The sequence below is a fragment of the Aulonocara stuartgranti genome (genome assembly GCF_965226115.1).
Source record: "Aulonocara stuartgranti genome assembly, chromosome: 7".
Lineage (NCBI taxonomy): Eukaryota > Metazoa > Chordata > Actinopteri > Cichliformes > Cichlidae > Aulonocara > Aulonocara stuartgranti.
Genome location: NC_138945.1, coordinates 65,471,293 through 65,493,110, shown reverse-complemented (window position 1 = coordinate 65,493,110; position 21,818 = coordinate 65,471,293). Strand labels below are relative to the sequence as shown.

The window sequence follows — 21,818 nt, the reverse complement described above, 5'->3', positions numbered from 1 at the left end:
TTTTAGAGACAACTTTCTGTATATAATGCATATATTTGTGTGAGAGGGCCCCAAACTGGAGGTATAAACAACTCTAGAAGTTGATAGATGATGCACTGCTCTTCCTGAGGCATATATAAACCTGTTCTGTATGCATGGGTAATGACATAAATGGGTGTATGGTATCATTTCAGCTGCAACCAAGTCAACACAAACTTTTTAGTATTTAGAAAATAGGCAGATCATGTAATATCATAAAGACATCCTCTTTAATCTTGCATTGAACCTTTGCACGTGTAAGATAACAACACACATTTCTGCAGCTCCAATATGAGGCACTTGTCTTGTTGATGTTGGCAGGACGGTGCACAGAAGAAATCAGTGAAGTTTGTCTAATGCTTTAAAAACGTATTGAGAATTAGGAGAATGACGCTCAGTCTGATTCACATCATTTTCATGTATTCCTTACATACATATGTGGGCCAGTCTATACAATAACTATATATTGTATTTTTCCACTTTTTTAACATAGCTGTATTTTTTTTCCCCTCTCCCAGACTGCATGTACAGAACAAAAATGTTATCAGTCTCTAATAAAGTGCTGAACTTGAAACAAGCCAATTACCAACAATACTGGTCGGCACTATATGAAGGACTAAAGAAACAGCATGCTCCCAGAAAAATCCCCCACTATATCAGGGCCCGTGAGTAACAGTGAACCTGATGATCAGGATGCTAATCAAATAATAATAATGAAAAAGAAAACGTGTGCATGAGTCCTTTGAAGGAATGCTGTGGAAAATATAAATATACTCAAAATGAACTATTGGCCTTTGTGAATCTTACCATAAAACAAACAAACAAAAAAATATATATATGCATGAATTTGCACAAAATATGCAAGGTACTCAAGAGTACTGTCATGGTTTCTTTGGCAGTACAGCCCTGTTGTGTCTACAGAGACATCATTATAAAGTGGGGAGCTCTGAACCCCATTAGGTCCTTGTTAGTTCACAATATGGGCTGGTGAACCCTCTTCCTCCAGCCTCACCTGACACCTGATTTTAAGGCCATTGGTGATGGATGCATTGTTTTAATAGATCATAATTCTGTTTCACAGATGGCTTAGAGAAGACCAGTTGGGTCAAGCAGGAAGAGGCCGCAGTGTCTCCAGTAAAGATCGGACTGGAGGGAAAGACAGCAGGGCTCTACCTAAACTTCCACCGACACGATAACAGGCATATCCCAGCATTCCCATCATGACGCCCTTTATGACAGCGCACAACACCCAGCCAACGCGTGAGGGAGGTGCGACACTAGGGAAGACAGAGACACACAGAGTTACGGTTGTAATGCCAAATCAAACACAAAAGGATTATGCTTATGGATTTATGGTGTAATTTACTGCGTACAAACAATATGCGAAACATACCTCATGATTTCATTAATATTAAGCTGCTTGTCCCAGTTTCGTTCTATGCCAGGGACGTGACCCATCCCTACGACTCCCACCACCACAGCAGGCACTTCTACAAAAAGAACAATGATAGCATAAACAATGTCTACACTCGGAAATGTTGATGCATAAAAGAATTGGTTATTTGGGGGAACTGAGTACATCTCCACTTTTACATTTAAAAATAACACAACTATTCCAGGGAAATGATCTCCGAATTTGCAAAGCTTTCTCTTGTTTAACTATTCAGAAACTTCTCATTACTGCAAAACATAGGCGTTACTGTCAAACTACAACATCCACAACCTCTTTTGTAGTTTCACAATGAATACAGATTTAGTTTCTAAGTTTATTCAGCAAAAACAGAAGAGAATGACTTACTGTTACAAAAAATGAAAAAGCATTTCCATTAAATGTCTGCACCACATTAAAACCACACCGACATCACTGGTCAGCTGATTTCACAACAATTGAGCCACATATCTGATGACAGATATGTGCACAGTACTTAACAGCTAAAATAAAGTTTTGACTCTTTAGTTTCAATTATATTGAGCAATGTTTTTTAAACCGCAAACTAAACGGACAAAAAAGTATTTTATAAGTGGCTGGAAAAAAGGAATTAACACCCATATAAGAATGAAAGAGAGACTTTAAAACTATACCGTGAAATTCACTGGCCAATTCATTAGTTAAACACAGTTGAACCCTCTTTTGACTTCAGAACTGCCTTAATTCTTCACGGCACAGATTTTCTAGGGTGCTGGAAACATTCCTCTGAGATTTGGGCCCATATTGACATGACAGCTACAGTTGCATTTTGGTATAATGCTGCAGTAGCACATCTGCTTGGAGGTATGATGTGTGTCCAACAATGATCTTTTACATAATTTGATTATAACAAATATCTATTTGAGTTAGCGTTTCCTTCCTAATCAGCTGAAAGCAGTCTGGCCAGTCTCCTCTGACCTCTGTCATCAACAAGACACAATATTTTCACCCAGAGAACTGGCACTCACTGAATATTTTCTGTTTTTTTGGCCCTTTGTAAACACTAGATATTTCCATGTGGGAAAATCCCAGTAGTTCCACAGTTTCTGAAACACTTAGAATCCACAGTTACACTTAGACCTTATGGCAAGTCCTTTCTTGCCTATTCTGATGCCTAGTTTAGACTTCAGCAGATTGTTTTGCCCATGTCTACATGCCTACATACAGTTGCTATCATCTGATTGACAGATTAGAGTTTTGTGTAAACAAGCATTTGAACAGGGGTACCTAATGAACTGGCCAATGAATGTATAATAACATAAGATGAAACCAATTTATTGTCCTAGCTTTTTGAGGATTGTAATACGCACTCTGGGCATTAGGGGGGGACTCCACACAGCGAGTAGCCTGTCGGAGAGTGTGTGTGAGGTAGATGTCTCTTTCAGCCACAATGGTTTTGTGAAGAGCAGGAAACTCTCCAATCATCTCTGACATAGTTTGCTCAAGCAGGTCCTTCTGTTTACACTTCTCCACATCCTCTTTACTGAAACATGACACAGCAGTCAATTTAACAGTGAAAAGGAAGTGACACAGGACAGAGAATATAGTCTTGTTCTATAACTGTGGTGTTTTAGAAACAATTTAACACTTCCTACTTTACGTCTTTATACAGGATGCAACGCAACCTTAGAAACATTTCATTTTCTTAATTATATTTAGTGCAATACTAGCAGAGTCTGGATTAACATTGACATTTAAGGTTTTCAGTATAGAGACCAACATTCCAGTTCCTGAACTTTGACACAGTAGTAAGCATGAAGCTTAAATAAACTTTATCAGACTGCCTGGTTGGTCTCCAACATAAGCTTTAAAAACATACTTGTATTCCTTTAAGTCTCCATAACCAACATTTTATAATTCTGAGGTTCAATCTCAGAGTTGCTGAAAGCCACAATGGTTTTATAGATTTACAGACATCATCATTTAGAAAGAAATGGTAGCGTTGCTGTTACTCTGAAAATGTGAGTGCTCACTGCCTGGTTGTACACAAAACACAAACACAGCAAGTCATGATTCTCACACATATACACTGTAGTTGCATTTTTACCCAGGCAAAGACTGCTGAAAACAATACGGTATTATCGCTTTACCATTTTCCACAAATTTCACCATTAACATTTAAACTTCTGTTTCACAACTTTGCTTTTGTACGTTTCCACAAAACTGAACCATCCTGAACCAATTTAGCGAGCAATATAATCCTTCTTGCCAAAAACTCTGAATGATGACTCTTCTCTAACGTCAGCATTATTCATGTATTTGAGCAAGCTGTGAAACGATGCACACTGTCCGCTGAATATTTGGTACTAAAACAGAGTCGTGTTGACGCTGTGTGACAGAAAGCGATCAAGATGAATTTATACCTGATTGGGTCTGACAGAAAGCAAAGACCCCAGGCCAGACGGGCCTTCTGCCAGAGACTGAGAGCAGCGATGGCTCTCTTGAACGTCACAGGAATTGGCCGATCCCCGAGATGAAATTTACAAAAAGGTACCCGGCCAGCCTAAAAGAGAAAGGTAAAAGTTTTTAAACAAACAAAACAAAAATAATAATACATAATCAAATTATTCTCCACTATGTTGCATTTGTGTGCACGGGTTACCTCTTTGAAGGCCTCCCTAAACTCTCCTCCAGGCGCCATGCCCAGTTGCTCTGTGATGTGAGCTGAAACTTTGAGCAGCAGAATCTGCATCAGACCCGACATCACCCCATTCTGACAAACAGAGCAAATAAATTAACACCCACTTCCAGTGGTCAAGGTCATTCTTTAAGTACATAGTAATTTGACAGTAATACAAGCCCAAAGAAAGTATACAATAATACAGGAAACTAAAGAAGTTAGTTCAGAAGTTTTATCCCAAATATCAAAAAAGTAGGAAACAAACCCAAAACTCTTAAGTGACACTCAACGCTATATTTACACCATACTGAAACAAAGTTTAAAATATCAGAACTTGACCATCATTGCCTTATTTGGAATAAATGTACTTCCACTGTCTTTGTTTCATTATGACCTTTTCCACCTCTCTTCATCTACCACTGCTGTTTTTCACACAACCAACACCTTTCATAAATCCTGACCTGTTTGATAGCCTGCTGAACCTTATCCAGATTGATGTCTTTGGCTTCCTTTAACAGCGTATTCTCGTCCATCTTCAACATCGATACCCTATACTGGCACAGCTCCACCACGACCACGTCTGGCTGCACAGCTCGGATCGTCTGCACCAGGAGAAGGAGCACAGCGGTGTGAAAAATCAAGAGACAAATACAGAATAAGAAAGCAGAAGACTGGAATGTCAAAGCAAATGAACAGTTATGAAAGAAGCAAGCACAAGAGAAATCAATGTGAAAGAACAAAAGAGACAGGTTATGCTTGCCAAAACAAGAAAATAAAAAGAAACGACATTTAAATATGTAATTCTGTGAGTGTGCTTCTCCACACACACAGAATTACACATAAAATTTCACCTACCATTAACAGTATATCACATTTTAAAAGAGTTTAAGTGGCTTCCTGCTCTGTAACAGTCCTGTTTTTCCCCCTCATTGGCTCACCGTGGCTACATCCTTTTTGCTGCTATCACTGAAATGGGCAGTGCCCACCAGGTATAAGATGCTTCCATCAGGTGCAGTAAGACGAGACACCGTCTCTGGGAGTTCAGGAGACGACTGGCGGCGCTGGGCTCGCAACTGCCAAAGCAACTCCACTGCTTCACCATCCGCTATACAGGAGAGGGATAAAAGTTTATTAAACTGACAGAACAATTAAAGTTATGTCTTACTATAACCATTATATTATGTGAGGGAAGGTACATAATGCACTATGCTAAATTGTAGAAATTTACATTTAAAAAGTACCTTTGAGAGGAATACACTAATAAAATCCTTAGCACGTGCATTTAAATGACAAAAAATAGAGTTCTTACTATTTTACCAATAGAAAGCTACTTGAAGTTATTACTATTATTATTTTAGATTTACTTCAATAATAATGACATGCCTGTTGCAGTGCCCCCCTAATACCGATGCATTCATTGGTCTCGGATTACATTCAGTTTTATTCATTCAAATATTCGTAATAAAAAGTTATGAATGTGAGACAATATTTCACAACAAGTGGTCCCTTAAAGATAAGGAACTACATACATTGTCTCATGAAATACTGTTCTCACAATATGTTTAGAAGGGGGGAAAAAGAAACAACAACTCACAAAGATCTGGAGGTAGACACGGCATTCCGTCCCCCGAAGGGCCGACTGAATCGTCCTGTGAGACATTGAAACAACAAAGTTAAATATAGTGGGCTTATTTACATCAGCAGCAGATTAAAATGTTATTCTTATTGCTCAAGTCAAGTCAGTTTAAGAAAGGTGGGGCAGCTTCACATAAGTGGCAATTGAGAAACAACAGAGACTATGTTACATCACTCTAAAAACTCAGAGGCTGACGCAGGGCTATCTCCCACCTGATAAAACACCCTATTTTTCAGCCAGACCAATAAAACATGTTTCTTTACCAACCTCCGAGTTGTTTTCTTGGTCCATGCTTGCAGCCCTGGGAGATGTATGTGACAGAGAGCAGATGGAAGTCATTGGCGCACACAGAGAGCGGTGATGCGTTCACTGACAGTAACGTAGACACAGCACAGCCTCACTGACTGCTGACGTTGCTTTATGTGTAACGACAACAGCTGCCGACTTCTCTAAACGCAGTTTAAACGCGATCAACGCTGGCTAAAGTAGTTGCTGCCGCTGATTTCAGAGAATTAAATCAAAGAGGCACCGTTATCTAAAACGAGAGCATTATCAGTAAGATTAGAACAACTGCGCAGTAAAGGAAGAAGCGCCTAGTCGGTGGAAGGTCTAACGTGCAATACCTTACTTCCAGGTGTAGAGCTGCTAAATACTGAACGTGTAGTTACCGAGGGCTCTTCGTTTTGGCTAGCTACCTTTACTCAAGCTAATGTGGGCTAACAAGTCCGCCAGGAATCTGCTCTCATTAGAGGAATTTAAAAAAGAGGATTTTTTAAAAATAAATGCGAATCTGAAACACGAGATATAAGATACTATACGCGATAGTTGTCTATAAAAAGAAAGACCTGTTACTTACTAAGTCGGCCCTTCTGCCAGAGTGCTCTCCGCTAGTACAGCAGCACAGTGTCAGGCTGTATCTGACAGCCGCGGTGCATTCTGGTACATGTAGTCATTGATTGTTGAGACGCATTTTGGGGGATTTAATTATAAAGATAACGCTTTTAATCCTTTTTTATGAACATTTCACACGTTACAACCAAAGCCATATTATCCATGTGATTACTCGCATTAGGACTGCTAAAGGTTTTCACAGGGCAACAGTCCTAATGTGTAAATCAACACAGTAAAATCATATTAAAGCAGAGCTCTGATACAATGTGCTCTCACACACTAGTACTACTCGTTCTAAAGTGCTTTTGGATGCATTTAGTGTGCTTAAGTAGTCTCTAACAAGGGGATTTTGAGCTAGCCTATGGAGATGAAGAATCACCAAGACAAAAGATTTCATTTAATTTTAATGCCCCAGAAAAAAAGGTATGCATAGGTCTACCCATTCTTTAGGTAGGCCCTGAAAATGAGACTAATGTCTTCTACAGTTGATGTCCTGTTGGTTTCTGAGTCAGTGCAGGCAGTTCCTTTATTCTAGTCTGTACCCTAATGTATGCAGCTGCAAGAAATGCAAAAAAAAATAGTCTGTGTGTTTATAGCAGATAATGAAAACCTTAGTCATTCTTATAAAACCCTTATCCTGCTCATCTATATATTCACTTCACATTAGACACTTCCTCAAGAAGCCAACAGAACACAAAAGGTCATATTTTACCAGTGAGTCCAGCTCCCGTCATCTCAGAGCTGCTATTAAAGTCTTCAAAAAGAACACATCACGGTAACTGCCTTTTTTACAGCATCAAAACATATCTGGCATTAGTTTCACTAAGCAGTATTACAGTTCTACTTTGTTTTACAAAGTCACGCTTTCAATGGGGAGTCTGCTGTCTGCTGTACTTTCAAATGGCGTCCAAGTATAGTTAAGAATCGTGTTCTTATGCAATTGTGAAATGGCAGTAATTAGCCATGAAACATGTCATATTTAAACACCCCACAAGCAGTGAGTCATATACAGTGTCTATACATGTACAGCGTGTGGAATAAGATGTTCTAAGCGCATACATTATTGCCACAATTATACTGTGATCTTTTGCATATTAATTGTGCAGATCTCAACAACTGTATTGCATGAGCTACCTTTCTACTTGGCTAGTGGGATAAAGGGACTAAGCGTTATCATGTGATTAAAATACATTTTGTTTGATGTTGCAGATTTGCATTTCTAAAGTGTCTGCCTTTTTTTAAATTATTATTAGGAAAGTCACTCCTCGCTCTTTACCCTGTCTATATACTTTTTCAATATAACTGTGTGACCCTGCACTGTAGCACCCTGTTGAATTATGTCACTGCTGGTTTCATTGGTGGGTGATTAGCTATACACAGTCATCCTGAGACATGAGTGTGACATCATTTCCTACAGTAATAAGCTGGTCAACACAGGTAACGAAACATATATCTCTCAGTTTATCCTTTCTGAAAGCTCAGCTTTGCCACAAGAGTCTTCCCAAGTCACATCTATTCCATTTCTGCTCCAACAATCCTGGAAGTACAGAAGTTAATTGAAAGATCAGAGGTGGCAGCTGATAGAAGGTGACTGGCATGGAGGTTATGTGTGTAGAGTGCAGTGTCAGGGAAAATAATCTCAGTCACGGTTCCTCTTCTTCTTCTCCTCTTCCTCAACATTCTCCTGCAGCGATGAGCTCCCCAGGCCTCTCTGCCAGCCTGTCCCTCCCGCTTTCATCCTCTTCTTCCTCAAAGAGAGTACGATGCATACTCAGTAGCTGGTGTGTGGGTGCTCTTGTTAGTGGAGGTGGTTGAGACTCAGCATTTTCCTTCTGAGTGGAAGGCCCCAGTTGTTGAGGTGAGGACTTGGGACTGAGCGCATCTTCACTGGAGGGAGGGTTGGGGCTAACTCCATTTACATATGTAGTGGTGGACAGGGTCCCTGCAGAGAAGGCAGCGTTGGTTGATTCTGGAGAGCGAATCTTATTCTCTGTAATCAAATAAATATACAGAATAAAAATGGGAGCTAAAGAGAAAGAAAGTAAAAATATTAGCTGGCCAAAGGTGATTGGCCATGCAGCACAAGCATCGTATGCAAGTAGAATGTGTATGTTGTAAATAGCTATGCCCACTGTCCTGCTGTAGAAATGCACTATGAAAGGCACATCCAAATGAAATGATATCTCTGTCTCAGGCATAAGCACAATGAGAGCTACCTGTAATTGCACTGGACACATGAACCACAGTGTGTGTGCCTTCAAGGTACACTGTATCCATGTTGTGCTCTGAGGGTAGAGGTTCTGTGGTTGTGGTCTCCACCTTGGGCTTGCGAGTTGTCAACATATACGGGTGGACATCCAAAGAGAAGTTGCGTGTATGCTTTTTCTCCATTCCACTTACATCTACAATCAGAAAATAAGTAGATCATTAGAGCAGATGGGGAGACCACCCATCAAGAGTGTTGTTTAAACTGTCTCAGTTCATTTTATGGTCACAGAATTCGCCTACATAATACTAGATACATAGGAACATATGTTTCATACTGGTCGGATAGTGCGCCTAACTTATTTAAACTAATTATAAAAGCTTTAAAATGTCTTTCTTACTACATATTCAAACTACCCGATACCTTTTGTTGAAGGATGCTGTGTGCTCTTGTTATCCAAAATAGGTGCAATAATGCTGTCTGCCACTATTTTTCGTCTGAGAGGTTTGGGTTTTTCCTGCTTTGTGTTATTTTCCAGCCGTGTCAGGGTGAGAGGTTCCTTCACATTGGACAGAAAATAAAAAGAGGTCAGTTCAAGTCTTCAACAGCAACAGATGAAGTCTTCTTACTATTTTGCATATATTGTAAGTCCTAAAAGAAAGCTGCTTCTTATGCCTCTTCAGTGAAAAAGGCCCTTATCAAGAGTTACTATTACACCATTTGAAGGATTATGGCCTAGAGTATGTGCGCTCCACTGAGTCAATATTTAAAGTAAGGGTCAATCTGCTTCTTGAGGATAGTACATTTTGCATTCAGAAACATGTTTCCTTACCTTAAATGGTTGAGGAAGAGGATTTGAGGATGGGATCCATTTAATCTTCTTACGAGGTCGTTTGACGACCAGTGGCTCACCACCCATCTCTCGAACCCCGAGGTCAGAAGGATCCATATTGGGATCAATTGTTTGGATCCCAGATTCCCTCACAGTGGGTGTGGCATCATGGTTGGACTGTGCAAGTGCAGCCAGCAGCTGCCTGACTACATTGTCGTACATGAGGTCACTCTCATTGGTGATGAAGTCCAGTCGGTTGAGCGACTTAATGTGATCCCTGTTCTCATTGCAGAACATGGCCAGGATGTTGATATCGCAGAACTGAGACTTCTGCCAGCGTCGCCGCGTTTTAATTCCAACCTTATGGAGTTTGTCGAATACAAAGTTGGACTTGCGTACCACAAAAAGATGCAGCAAATTAACCAGAATGATGAGGTTCATGGTGCAGAGTAGAGCAATATCTACTGCTGCCATGATGCGCTGCAGCTGCACAGCAGGCAGCTTACAGTTGACCCTGAGCTTCAGCTCTGGATAGCTGCTAATGTCTGGGTGCTCACCTAGTGCACAGGTGAACTCATTTTGCCTTTGGCGGGCATAGTAGGTGCTCAGGTAGGAAATGGGTATTGAACTGAGGCAGATAATAGAAAGATGGCGAGCCAGGTAAATCTTGGCCAAAAAGTTGCTTTGGCCTCGTCTCTCCAAATATTTCTCAAAGAGGTTCTGCTCAGGGCTCTTCTCTTTCTCTGCATTCTCTATGATCTCCCTCCTCTCCCGCTCAGTTATGCCCGGCCCTTTGGACTGGATCTGCTTCTCGATCTTTGGGGCCCGGCCCTCAGCAGCTCGATGATAGCAGTTATCAATCTCTTGAAGCAGGAAATTGAGCTCTGAAGTGAGCCTTGTAGAGGCGAGGAACTCCCAGCCCAAAGCAGGAATGTACATGATTCCCGCAAAGGCCAGCAGAGCATAGGGGAGGAACTTGTGCTCAAATAGCGAAGGCCACTCAGCTGGCTCCATACCAGGTTTAGCATCACGAAGCTCTGTCCAGCAGTAGCCTCTTGCATACAGTGCCTGGTCTCGAGTGAAGTTGTGTGGTGTGTAACAGTATATGGACTCCTCTGAGAAAAGTACAAGTATAAAGAATCAGTCCAAACTTTTCTTTAAATTACATCTCATAATAGATTGTGCTGCAAACTGTTCTCCTTATTTCTGTTAGTAACAACATGTTAGTAAGTAAATGACATGTAAGATCAGGCAGAAATACTTTTAATAACATCAGCTCTAAGTAACAATGATATTTATGCTACTTATTTAAAAGTGATATCTGGAAATGGATGCATGTGCAACATTCAGTAACAGGAGTCAAAACTGAACCATAACATGGCTCTGCAAAACACTGCAGATCCTTACAAACAGTTAAAATAATAGCTCTTCTTCAAGCTAAACCTATGACTTGTGAATCAGTAGACACATGTTTCAGTGATTCATTACATTCTCTAGGAAATATCTTGCACCTTTCTCATCATTCATTTTTAATCAGTACTCTCATCTCATCTTTTAGAACCCATTCAACACAAAGCATTGTGTGTCTCTGATCATACTCAAGCCACATTTTGAAACGAAAGAAGCACCTTTCAGGCTCTCACAGAGGAAATGAGAACACCCAGATCACTTCACTGTCCATTATGTACAAGACTAAAAGGTTTGAGGGATCACCAGTTCCATTTAATCTTTCAAACTAAGCACCGTCACCTCTGTTATTATCAGTGGTTATTAGATTTTCTCTTTTAAATAAACATGCATTCTATTGTTATTAGGGATAAGGATAATGTGTGCAATGACAACACTTGTTTCATTCACAGAATGCTAGGCACCATCTTTGTGCTGAGTTTCCTCAAAAATAATAAACTCTTCTGCACATCCACTGACTTGCTGTTTAAACACATAGTCCCAGCTGGTTACATGCTACACAGAGCCTGACTCAGCAATGAACCGACATTCCTCTCTGGGTTTTCACTCTGTCTTCTACCCAAACCCACCCTTGTCTCCTAAATCTGTAATCACTTTCACTCCCTCAGTTCTCCAATCTGTTTTCTTCTCTCTCTGGCATCTAGTATTTCAGCTTTTCTTTTTTGCTCTGCACCATACTGCTCCCTTCTCTTTTATGCCTTGTTTCCAGCTTACACTTCTTACTACTGTATGTATGCAGCCAAAACCTTTCTCTGATCAAAAGCGGTCAGAGGGCAAACAGCTGCAGGTGTGGCTTTAGCAATGAACCCCCCTCTAGCAGCTCACCTGCAAAGTTCCTTGTGAAGACCAGGGTGACTAGCAGGATGGGGATGATGACCGTCCCTATAGTAACAACGCGATCAAAAGGAAGCTCCAGTTTGATTTGCACCATGAGGCCAGCCAGTGCCCCGCCCTTCTCATCCTGAGAGGAACCCGGCAAGATCAGCTCCTTCAGCTTCTCGCCTGCAAGTAGAGCTGTAGCCATGTCCAAGTTTTGATCGAGGATGTTCTGCATCCGGAACAAAAATAATGCACACCACAACCCCCCTCTGGGCAAGAGGGGAGACTAGACACTCCCTGATGAAGTTAGATACTCGTCAAAACAATGCTAGAAGCCACACGTGCCACACGTGCGCAGGAATGTGTGGCCAGCTTCAGCCCCTGTCACCTTGTGTGGAAAAGTAGTGGGTCATACTGTGTGGCCTGTGTTCTTCAGGTCTCAGACTCTTCTACCGTTTCATGCAGCTCTTCTGTTGCAGACAAACAGACATAATGTGCACTGCTCACTCAGCCTCTCCGTTGTGCATCCCCATGTTTGTGTGTCTCTACAGCGTCTGGCCTCAGTCTGCAGACCCTGTGCTGCAGGTTGAGAAATGAGCTGAGTTTGGGGATGTGTTCTTGCAAACCCCAGGGAGAGTTGTTACATGAGCTTGGGAAAGGAGAATCAGTGACCAGTCCTTTCCTGAAAGACAGACAACAAGTTAAGGGCAGTGTAGTGTGTTCATTTCTATAAAGGTACACCGAGGTGCAAGTTGTCATTGAATGTACAATAGCATATTAGCGTAATTTAAAAGAGCAACAGTCTGATTGATACTGCTTCACACCTTCTTCCAGAAGGCTCTCTGTTCCCATCCATCGTCCTCTTTAATGCAGTCATGTGGCCAGGGATTTCTAATCCTCCCTCTCTGACCAGTGAAGTGTGAGGAGGATTTTTGTCTTTGATCAAGCAAGGACACTAAAGGGCAAGTTTATACTCGGAGGACTATTTTAATTTTAAACTGTTTAAAGCATACTTTGATGAAGCGTCTATTTGTGTTAATACATTAAATGCCTGATATCTTGGGGACTGACTCTGTTTCAAATTTCACCCCGCTCCTCTCTGGACTATCTGGAACAACATGTTCACACAAGGATGTCAGATGAACCCCGACACTTGTCAGTGACATCAGGGGGTTATCATGTGTGGCTTATCGTGTGCATCTGAGAGTGGCTATTTGAGATTGAATGCATGCATGGTCAGGGCTGTAACTATGGAAATGCTTTAAACTTGCTTGGTCATTTCACAGGAAGCTCTTACAAATTCCCTTCATGCGGAGTTTGAATACATCACCACTTTCCATCAGCAATCCCACTTGCTCCTGCATTTTCCCTTCATATATGAAATCTTTTTTTAAAGCGCTCAATTTGAGGCTCAAAATGTAACCTAATATCTTGATGAGGACAACCTTGAGAATGTGGTTTCGTGGGTAAAAGGGACAATTAGCTGCCAGCTTTAAAGCACATGCTTAGCAGTGAGAAGGATCACAAGAAGATGATTCTTTTGAAATTACAGCAGAGTATAATATTCAAGGTTGCACAGGTTAATGCTGAGATCACTGGTTCTATATCTGAAATAGAGAAGAAGATGTCTCTCGTGAGGTATGAAACATTTACTTTAAACTATTTTCTCAACTGCCTCATGACAGTCAAGATTTATTTTTACCCTCAAAGACTATCTCATGGAAGATCAGAGAAGAAGTAAAGTTTGCATAATTTAAATTTAAAGGGGTAGAACACCCATTTCGGGAGCTCAGCTGGAAGCTGCACTGCCGTCTGCGAGCCACTGGCACTGGTCCAGTCAGACAGATTATACTCCTCAGTTGGGCAATGCTACCAGTGTTTAGAGAGGGAATCCCAGATTTCTTGGCTACTACAACATCCAGCTAGAGTTTGGCCAGTTCAGTCAGCTACAAAGACACAGAGCCAGGCTCCGGGACAAGAGCTGAAGGAGAGAAGCTCCATTCATCCATTATTAATTAATGATAGCTGAGGAAGGAAGAACTTTCAGGACTGATGTGATGTCTTCTCACAAATGTGATCAGATAACAGTCCAGTGAACAGAGTTTAGACAACGTTCTCTATATGCCCTAAACAGTGCACAGGAGACGATGTCATCACCCTTACGATTTCCTCAGTTGTGTCAGTCTCTGACGGAAACACCTGCAGGAAGATTTATTTGGGTTGAGAAGATCACCATGCCCTTAGTCGGTGTTCTGCTAGGACGCTTTTAAGTGCTGTTTCTTGACTATCAGTTCCAAGACACTAGAAAAACCAGGAGGACACTTTCACCACAGACATGGCATTGCAGTGAATTGCAGCTGCCTGCAAATGACGACCCCTTTCAGCACCCGCGCGGTGGATAGTTCCCGAATAGCCAGCCAGAGACGAGCCGCTAAACAACATCAAGTGTAGCGATTGTGTGTGTCAGAGGAAGCGAAAGTATGTGTGAGTGTGTGAGCTGCTCCGTGTGTGAGAGAGACAGAAGAGGAGATGCTCAGGATGCTGAATACCTGTATGAACTGTGTACCTGTCCGCACCAGATGAACCACCGCTACATTTCTTGCTCTGGTGCAAAAAACGGAACAATGTGCAAGCTTTCAGGAAAAACAAACAAACAAACAAAAACAAAATTCACTCACCGTCTCTCGTTGCATCTCCCGGCACGGTAAGAGTTAATCTGCAGTGCGGGCGAGCAGCTACAGCATGTATCCGAGGCACACCGGTTTGTTCCGCCTTTCCCCCCCCAGCTCCAACCCTCTCCTCTTCCCTCCCCTCCCCGCCCTGCTTCTTCCTCAGAAACAAGAGATGAGAAACACATTAAGATTCTGTAGTTCAACACATCCCCTCTCTTTGAATCGCAGGATTAAGTGCGCATTTCAGACAGAAAGGCGAGCTAAGATGCTAAAAACATATCCCAATCCATATCCGGATTATATTTATTTTGAAAGGTTTACCTGTGAAACTGCCTCTTATAGACACAGCTCTATGGATTTTAGGATTCTTGGATATGACAGGCTCTAAAAGATAACCTTCTATTAAATATAAATAAGCAGTCCTTCGAAATGTTATTAGTATTACTATATTTAAAGGCTAAGACTTGTCACTGAAGCCTTTAGTATAGGCTAAGTGAAACAAACACCGGCTATTAGTCTACTCAAAGCCCACATTAGCTTAGTCTACAACCAAACCACAAGGCACTGACAGGCTTTTGTTTCCCACTGATATTGGTTTATCCCACCTGCCCATCATCTGTGACTGTGGGACTGCCACAGAGACACGCAAACAGGGAATGGGAAAGATGTCTGTCATTCAAACTCACTGGGTGTGGCGAGCATTTTTGCTTTTTTTGGACATCAACTAGTCATCTATTACTAAATTATGTAGGCCATAATTTCAAGAAGTACTTAAAGGAAAACGACACAAAATGCTTAGTGCACTGAAATATATTGCTTTTGATCACGCTGAATGTCACGGATGAACTTTCTGCTGCAGAGCACAACACTCCTGTACAAGGACAGTTTCATCGATGCTCTCTCTTCTTTGTCTCAGACACTTTTAACTCAAGCCGGTTTCCACCGGTTAGGGTATCCTTACCTCACCGTCTGCCATCTCTCACTCTCTTCTTGGTCATGTTGCAGTATGATAAAGCGTCTTGTTGTGGCGGTTTAAGTAATAATAATAATTATTATAATAATAATGACCTGATGTGATGAGAATTATATTCATATTTGACAAGCCAAAACTGACCAGACATCGTTATAGTGACCACCCCATTTCCTCCTCCTTTATAGTTTTAATATGAGTAAGAGGTGTGAGGTGTCTAGCTCAGAGACAGACACAGGAGCAGAGGGATGCGGGAAAATTGATAAAGGAAGGAAATGAAGTTAATAAATATAACAATATGAGAAGGCAATTTTCATGTCCAAATGCAAACACAGGGGTGCTGAAGTTATTGCAATTAAACCGATACACACATAAATTCCACCTCACAGCTTGGTATCAAATTATAAGATAATATCTGAACAACATTTCCATGAAAGTTATTTTCAGATGAAGACTTTTTTCTTGTTCTTGGTTTTCCCAGCACAGAAAAAACCCATTTCCCATTCATAAAAAACATTCAACACGTACACAAATTTACTCTTGACATACTTAGTGCTGATGGCATTTTATTTTGCACAAGGCATACTTTCAGTTAGTATCATTTACATCAGTTGATACTGCTGCACATCGGCTATATTAAAGCAGTTCTCCTGTAAAAACTACCACACAAGGAACCTGGCTACTGAGTTAGACTTTGCCATGGATTTAAATACACTTCATTAGTTTTTGCATTTGTTGCATCTTCCACCATGATTAGTCACCAACATGTGAACGGGCAGAAAACTGTTTCAAATTAGGATATATAAAGAACTGTTTCAATTTTGTGCTTGGGATATTTTCTATTACTTGTCATTGACTCGCATATTTTCAATGCAACTAGCATACAGTGTAAAAATACATTAAATCTCCTGACCACAAAAAATACCACAGTGGTACCAATATGGAAAACACACATAAAAGCATTATCTATGTAAGAAAAAAACACTAACAAAAGCAAAACAAAGTACACCGTTTCAATTTTTTTTCTCCTATCTTTGCTTCATTTTTGTGTATTTTGTTCTTTATTCCAGTCTCCAGTTTTCCGTGTCTTTCCAATACTGCTTTTCCCTCTTGCTCTAATATTCTCTGTCTTCTGATTATACTCTTGTATTTGCAGCTTATAGCGCTTGTTTTACCCTTCTTCTATCACCAGGTCTCTCCAAATTCCTGGATGTTCTCTTCATTGAGCCATTTGGACCACAACTGCCTTCCAAGCTCTGTCTTTGTCAAAATCCTGCAATGCTCCATTTGATGTTTGCTGCTGTGGAGGATGAAAAGGAAAGAAAATATTCAGAGGAATCAGGTGTTGAGCATGAGTGGTACTGTGCTATTTTTGCATGTAGTTCATTAATTGATACATATGCATTTACATGTGGTATACCTTGATGCTATACTCATCAGTAAATATCTGTTGTTGTAAGTAGTGATATAGACAAGAGCAGGATTTGCACATATGGGTGTGTTTACCTGGCATACCTCACAGTAATGCATCTGGGTCTGAATGTTGTCATCACACTCTGGAGCTCCCATGCGAAGCTGACTTTTGTAGGTGGCACAGTGCACCACAGTGGCTGAAGTAAGAATTGCCTGCACCAGCAGCAGCACCATCAGAATCAGCAGCAATATGTCATAGGATTGCTGGGATACAAAGAGAGACAAGCACATATATGTGAAATTGGTGTAGTTTTAAAAGTAATTTCTCATGATTTACTTCCCCAGCTCCTGTATTTTTGTTTTTAATGACACCAGAGCTAAGTGGATAACTCTTGAAAATACAAACACAACCATATATTTTCACTTCACTTTAGCCTCACTTTGGCTGTAGGCACATCATGCAGGAATATTTCAATAAAGCTGATCACACTGCAAGAGAGGAAGCCAGAGGCTGAAAAGAGCAGAGGAGACGTCACGCTGCTGATGGCAATCAACACCTCCACCTGAGAGATACAGGGTTGAGAGCAGAAAGAAGAAAGGCGGAAAAAAGAACACAAAAAGCCAGTAGAAAGAAGAAATAGATGTGGTATTTAGATGAAATTATACCTGCTCCAATGACATTTTGCACCCACGTGATTGCAAATAGCAGGAGGAAAAAGTTTAGATTGAAAACAAAGTCATAAAACACTGAAGTATATGAATTTCAAGTTTAAAACCAACTCCATGGTATAACAGCTTTACACTGTACTAATCTCACAGATCCTGCAGATATCAGATTATTGTACTCACCAGGCATTTGTTAGGGTATTCTGACACAACATGACTGGCAATAGCACTGGGGAAACACTGCAAAGAATAACAGGTAATGTTATGCGATTGAGTTGCTCGTCAGTCATTTTAAACATACCTTATCATTCTGAGTGGCCACAAGTGCCTTAAAAAACAGTAAGCTTTATTAAGCCAACTTACAGCCACAAGGATCCAGAAAAATGTAACAGACAAGTAGGGACCAGGCAACAAAGCGTCCATGTTGAGCGCAATAATGCCTCCAAATACAGCCGAGATTCCTACAATCACTTCAATTACCTGTTGCAGACATCAGTTATGGATTAAAAGAAAAACATATACATATATAGGTTATATAGTTATACTTATTTATATGCAAGTTTACTCACAGAATATGCTTTAAGGAGCCGAGTGGGGAAGACTGCAGGTTTGATAATCACAGGCCTGTCGTATGACCCCGACTGGAGGATGGATAGAAAAATGAAAATTGTTTAGGATGAAAGAATGAAAGGGAACAAAAACAAACAAATAAACAAAAAACAAAAAAATCGCTCATGTAGACATGCATACACTCACACACCTTCCTGTGGCAGCAGCAGTCCTCTGCAGAGCGGGCTGACAGGATGACAGTGCTGGCCATCAACACCTCCAACAAGATCATCAGGATAAGGTTGAAGTTAATCTGAGAACAGACAGAACATGTTAGGGGGCGAGAACAGAGACGCAACTGCTAAAAGAGAAAACAAAATATAAAAGAATAACTCAAAATGTTTGTGTTTGTGCATCCAAAAGGATATGTAGTTTTCAATTCAGATGGATTTACATTGACAGCTGAGGGGTTCAAGACCAGCTTACAACCAAACCAAACCAGGCATGTGGTCGTCACAGCAAATGTTGACACATAGACCACTTGAAAATCTGACACCTTAAAGGAAACATGAGAGTCTAATTAGTATCGTGCTTCGGTAAAAGCTTCAATTAAAAACCATTAAGACATAATTATCTGTCTAGCCTTTGATGAGTTCATTGTTTACTCACTGCAACGTGTCTGTTCTTGGCAATAGCAAAACTAGCTATTGCTGCAGGGATGCCCTGTGAAGAATACCAACAAAAAGGAGCGGCTGTATTTATCTATGAAGACCATTACTGCCATTTTTGACATGACTCCTGTATAAAGAGTGTGAAAGATGCAGCAAGGTATGCTAGCTTTCAAAGCAATATCAGCATGTGATTAAAGTAACTGTGATGGTCACTTACAGAGCCCGCAGCACAGCGCAGGTAGTCCATGGCAACAGGAAACACATTTCCCAAGTACAGAGAGAAACCAGATGTGATGAGCAGACAGCCCTGAGGACACACCGACGCACACACACATACAGCCATGTATACACAATTAAAAGGGTCATAAATGCATTCAGCAGGTAAAACTGTGCAAGAATTCCTCTCTCATACACACAAGCCATTTGAGAAGTAACTAAGCCAACTGCATAATCCTGCCTGGTGCAACAGCCCCACCAAGACTCTTGCGTCCGGTGGGCAGGTGTCTGACTGATAAACACTAAATAATCACAACTGATATACCTGCAATTTACCAGAAATACATAGGTATGCTTCTAGTATGATCTGCGACAAAGTGGGTACTTTTTTTTGCAATAAACACAATTTGGTTTTAGTTTGAGCAACAATTTTCTGGCATGTAGCGTTTACAAGTATATATTAGATTTTATCATATACATTTGTGTAGTCAGCATGATCTTTTTCATTTTACAAAGTATTGGAGACTACTTTTAGTTAACCAAACTTCATTTCTATCTAGGGTAGTGTCTGTATAGTTCAGCTTCTTCCAATGTGCAGCAATTTACACACTGCAAAACTTTCCCCGCGTTGATCCTTGCATTGAGCTGGGTGTGTCTGCTCACACTTACACTATGTGCACAAGAGTATTGGGCCACATCTCTTAATCACTGAACTCAATAATAATATGGGGCTGGGCTTTGGCTCCCTTCCAGTTCCAGTGCAGAGAAGTCTTGATGCTTACCATGACAATTATGTGCATCTCACTTCATGGGAAAGGCCCTTTTATGTTCCAGCATGACTGTGCTAGGTGAGCTTGCTGTGGAAGAGCGTGACTGGCCTTACCTCAACCCCACAGAACACCTTTGGGAAGAACTATAAGGGAGATTTTCAGCCAGGTCATCTATTCCAGCATTAGTGTCCAACCTAAATGATCTTTTGGATGAATGGGCAAAAATTTCCACAGCCAGATTTTCTATGTAAAAGGCTTCTCAGAAGAGTGGAAGGTATTATAGTTGCTAAAGAAGGGGCAAAGTCCTTAAAATGCCTACAGATTTAGAATGGGATGTCCTAAAAGAGCTTTTAGGCGGTCCAATATTTTTGTCTAAATAGTGTAACACAATACACATGCCCAAAATTGATCTGCTAACATTTTAATTATTGAAACAACCCCATCATGGTGTTCTTTCCTTGTGGAAGCACAAAACAGGATTTCTTGTTGCCACTTCTCACTCAAAATTTCAAGATTGGGGCTACTCAAAAAAAGAAATCACCCCAAACTTTAAATCTGTGTGTTATGGACTAAATAGAAAAATCCTGTAGTGTGCTTTCGTTGCTTCCCCTGACTGTCTTTCCTCTCACCCCTATGAGGACACTGTAGAGCCAGGCCCTGTAGCTGAAGCAGGGGTGCTTTAGGGGCTCCGGCTGGGCCAGCTGCAGGTCACTGGCCCTCACGTCCACTGTGTAGCTGTCCCGTTCAGACCTATCCCGCTCCCCTCGGTCTGGCCTTCTCTCAGCTCCCCGGTCACCCCGTCGTCCCAGTGTCCCATTTCCTCTCTCCAGAGTGGGCATGTGGGTGTAGGTGAACTCCTCTCTGGCCGACAGCTCTTCGCGCTGCATTGTTAAAGTGGCTGGTGGCTTGCTTCAGTAGCAGGGCGAAAAGTATGGAGTGAAGAAAACACCCTGTGGGAAAGAATGAAAAAACAAAAAACAATATCACATTCCAAACAAGGACAAGCTCTTCGTCTTCTTATCATGTTTCTCTTTACGATCGTTCCTTTCAACAAGAGGTCCAGTAATTGTAAAAAGTGATGATGGCAATCGGAGCTCTCAGATCGGAGCTTTCAGGGGAAAATCAATTAAAATCACATTAAATAAAGAGAAAGTATGCCATTAGGCTACTAATCATGCAGTGTAACAAAAACACCCCACACCCCTCCCCTTGTTTCTGTCGGTTCAAGCCAAGAGAACTTACTCTACATTCCACTGCTTCTTTTTTGCTTGTCTGAACTCACCTACTGTTGTTTGTCTCGCAAAGTCTTCCCAGTTATTTTCCAGGAAATGTATCCTTCAAGAACTGGAATCATATAACCACAAAGAAGACAGTTTGTCTTTGCTCGAAGCTCCTTCTGCTCCCCATCTCTCTCCCTCGCAACTTGCAGCCTCTTGCACCCCCACTCTCCTCCTCTTTTCCTTTTCCTCTCTTTCTTTCCCGTTACACGGCGTTACTCAGAAACAGTTCTGAAAAGTTTTTTGAACCCATCAAAGCGTGGAGCTAAAACACATGGCTCTTGTGCTGCCAGCCTACTTTGTGCCAAAGAGAGAGCGGCTGTGCATGACAACAAGGGGAGGATGAAGGGGCTCGCACTGGGGGCAGAGTTAGAAGGGCAAACACCCTCTTTACCCTCCTTTTTGCCCATGCAGCCACACATGCACATCAAGGCACTCACAAAACTGAACAATAGGCCTTCAGAACTGAGCACATAAGAAATTTAGAAAGTCACATTCATAGCAAGTAGAAATTCGCACAAGTGCAGAATCAAACTGTTGTTTTTTGCCTACAGTTAAGTGCGTCCCCCTGTTGTGTCCCCCCTCACAACTTCCCTCTGTGTTACTTAGTGTTTCACTGCACTTCACAGCCCACTAAATTAAGATGCCCAGCAGTGC

General features: G+C 41.3%; 3 protein-coding genes across 6 annotated transcripts; all 3 read right to left on the bottom strand.

The window, feature by feature from the left end:
- Nucleotides 1–226: 226 nt before the first annotated feature.
- trabd (TraB domain containing) lies at nt 227–6,539 on the bottom strand. The gene is made up of 9 exons (XM_082540004.1): nt 6,010–6,539; nt 5,701–5,755; nt 5,045–5,211; nt 4,568–4,708; nt 4,089–4,199; nt 3,850–3,989; nt 2,797–2,969; nt 1,412–1,508; nt 227–1,295 (listed from the first exon to the last, which is right to left on the bottom strand). Exons 1-9 carry the CDS (start codon nt 6,079–6,081, stop codon nt 1,124–1,126), a joined length of 1,128 nt encoding a protein of 375 aa, XP_082396130.1. The 5' UTR covers nt 6,082–6,539; the 3' UTR covers nt 227–1,123.
- A 216-nt stretch (nt 6,540–6,755) lies between these two features.
- Nucleotides 6,756–14,719, bottom strand: panx2 (pannexin 2). 2 transcript variants are annotated; one of them, XM_082539972.1, is made up of 7 exons: nt 14,636–14,718; nt 14,507–14,561; nt 11,964–12,639; nt 9,672–10,786; nt 9,263–9,398; nt 8,850–9,035; nt 6,756–8,623 (listed from the first exon to the last, which is right to left on the bottom strand). In XM_082539972.1, the coding sequence occupies exons 3-7, from the start codon at nt 12,190–12,192 to the stop codon at nt 8,307–8,309; spliced, it is 1,983 nt and encodes a 660-aa protein (XP_082396098.1). In that variant the 5' UTR covers nt 12,193–12,639; nt 14,507–14,561; nt 14,636–14,718; the 3' UTR covers nt 6,756–8,306. The 2 variants fall into 2 exon arrangements, with proteins under 2 accessions (XP_082396098.1, XP_082396099.1); XM_082539973.1 differs by lacking the exon at nt 14,507–14,561 and having other exon boundaries at nt 14,636–14,719.
- A 1,429-nt stretch (nt 14,720–16,148) lies between these two features.
- Nucleotides 16,149–21,479, bottom strand: mlc1 (modulator of VRAC current 1). Of its 3 annotated transcripts, none has more exons than XM_082540000.1 (12): nt 21,167–21,479; nt 20,514–20,834; nt 19,116–19,205; nt 18,897–18,950; nt 18,682–18,783; nt 18,439–18,540; nt 18,248–18,319; nt 18,042–18,158; nt 17,862–17,918; nt 17,453–17,575; nt 17,106–17,276; nt 16,149–16,899 (listed from the first exon to the last, which is right to left on the bottom strand). In XM_082540000.1, the coding sequence occupies exons 2-12, from the start codon at nt 20,769–20,771 to the stop codon at nt 16,819–16,821; spliced, it is 1,227 nt and encodes a 408-aa protein (XP_082396126.1). In that variant the 5' UTR covers nt 20,772–20,834; nt 21,167–21,479; the 3' UTR covers nt 16,149–16,818. The 3 variants fall into 3 exon arrangements, with proteins under 3 accessions (XP_082396126.1, XP_082396127.1, XP_082396128.1); XM_082540001.1 differs by having other exon boundaries at nt 17,115–17,276; XM_082540002.1 differs by having other exon boundaries at nt 16,149–16,896; nt 17,115–17,276.
- Nucleotides 21,480–21,818: the final 339 nt, after the last annotated feature.

Coding starts and splice junctions, on each gene's coding strand:
- trabd (XM_082540004.1), bottom strand. CDS start 6,081: ATGACTTCCATCTGCTCTCTGTCACATACATCTCCCAGGGCTGCAAGC. Junction 5,756..6,009: donor ACCAAGAAAACAACTCGGAG/GTTGGTAAAGAA, acceptor AATGTCTCACAG/GACGATTCAGTCGGCCCTTC. Junction 4,200..4,567: donor TTCAGCAGGCTATCAAACAG/GTCAGGATTTAT, acceptor TCTGTTTGTCAG/AATGGGGTGATGTCGGGTCT.
- panx2 (XM_082539973.1), bottom strand. CDS start 12,192: ATGCAGAACATCCTCGATCAAAACTTGGACATGGCTACAGCTCTACTT. Junction 10,787..11,963: donor CTTCACAAGGAACTTTGCAG/GTGAGCTGCTAG, acceptor TACTTTTCTCAG/AGGAGTCCATATACTGTTAC. Junction 8,624..8,849: donor TGTGTCCAGTGCAATTACAG/GTAGCTCTCATT, acceptor ATTTGATTACAG/AGAATAAGATTCGCTCTCCA.
- mlc1 (XM_082540000.1), bottom strand. CDS start 20,771: ATGCAGCGCGAAGAGCTGTCGGCCAGAGAGGAGTTCACCTACACCCAC. Junction 17,576..17,861: donor AATACCCTAACAAATGCCTG/GTGAGTACAATA, acceptor TGTATCTCTCAG/GTGGAGGTGTTGATTGCCAT. Junction 17,277..17,452: donor ATGATGTGCCTACAGCCAAA/GTGAGGCTAAAG, acceptor TTTGTATCCCAG/CAATCCTATGACATATTGCT.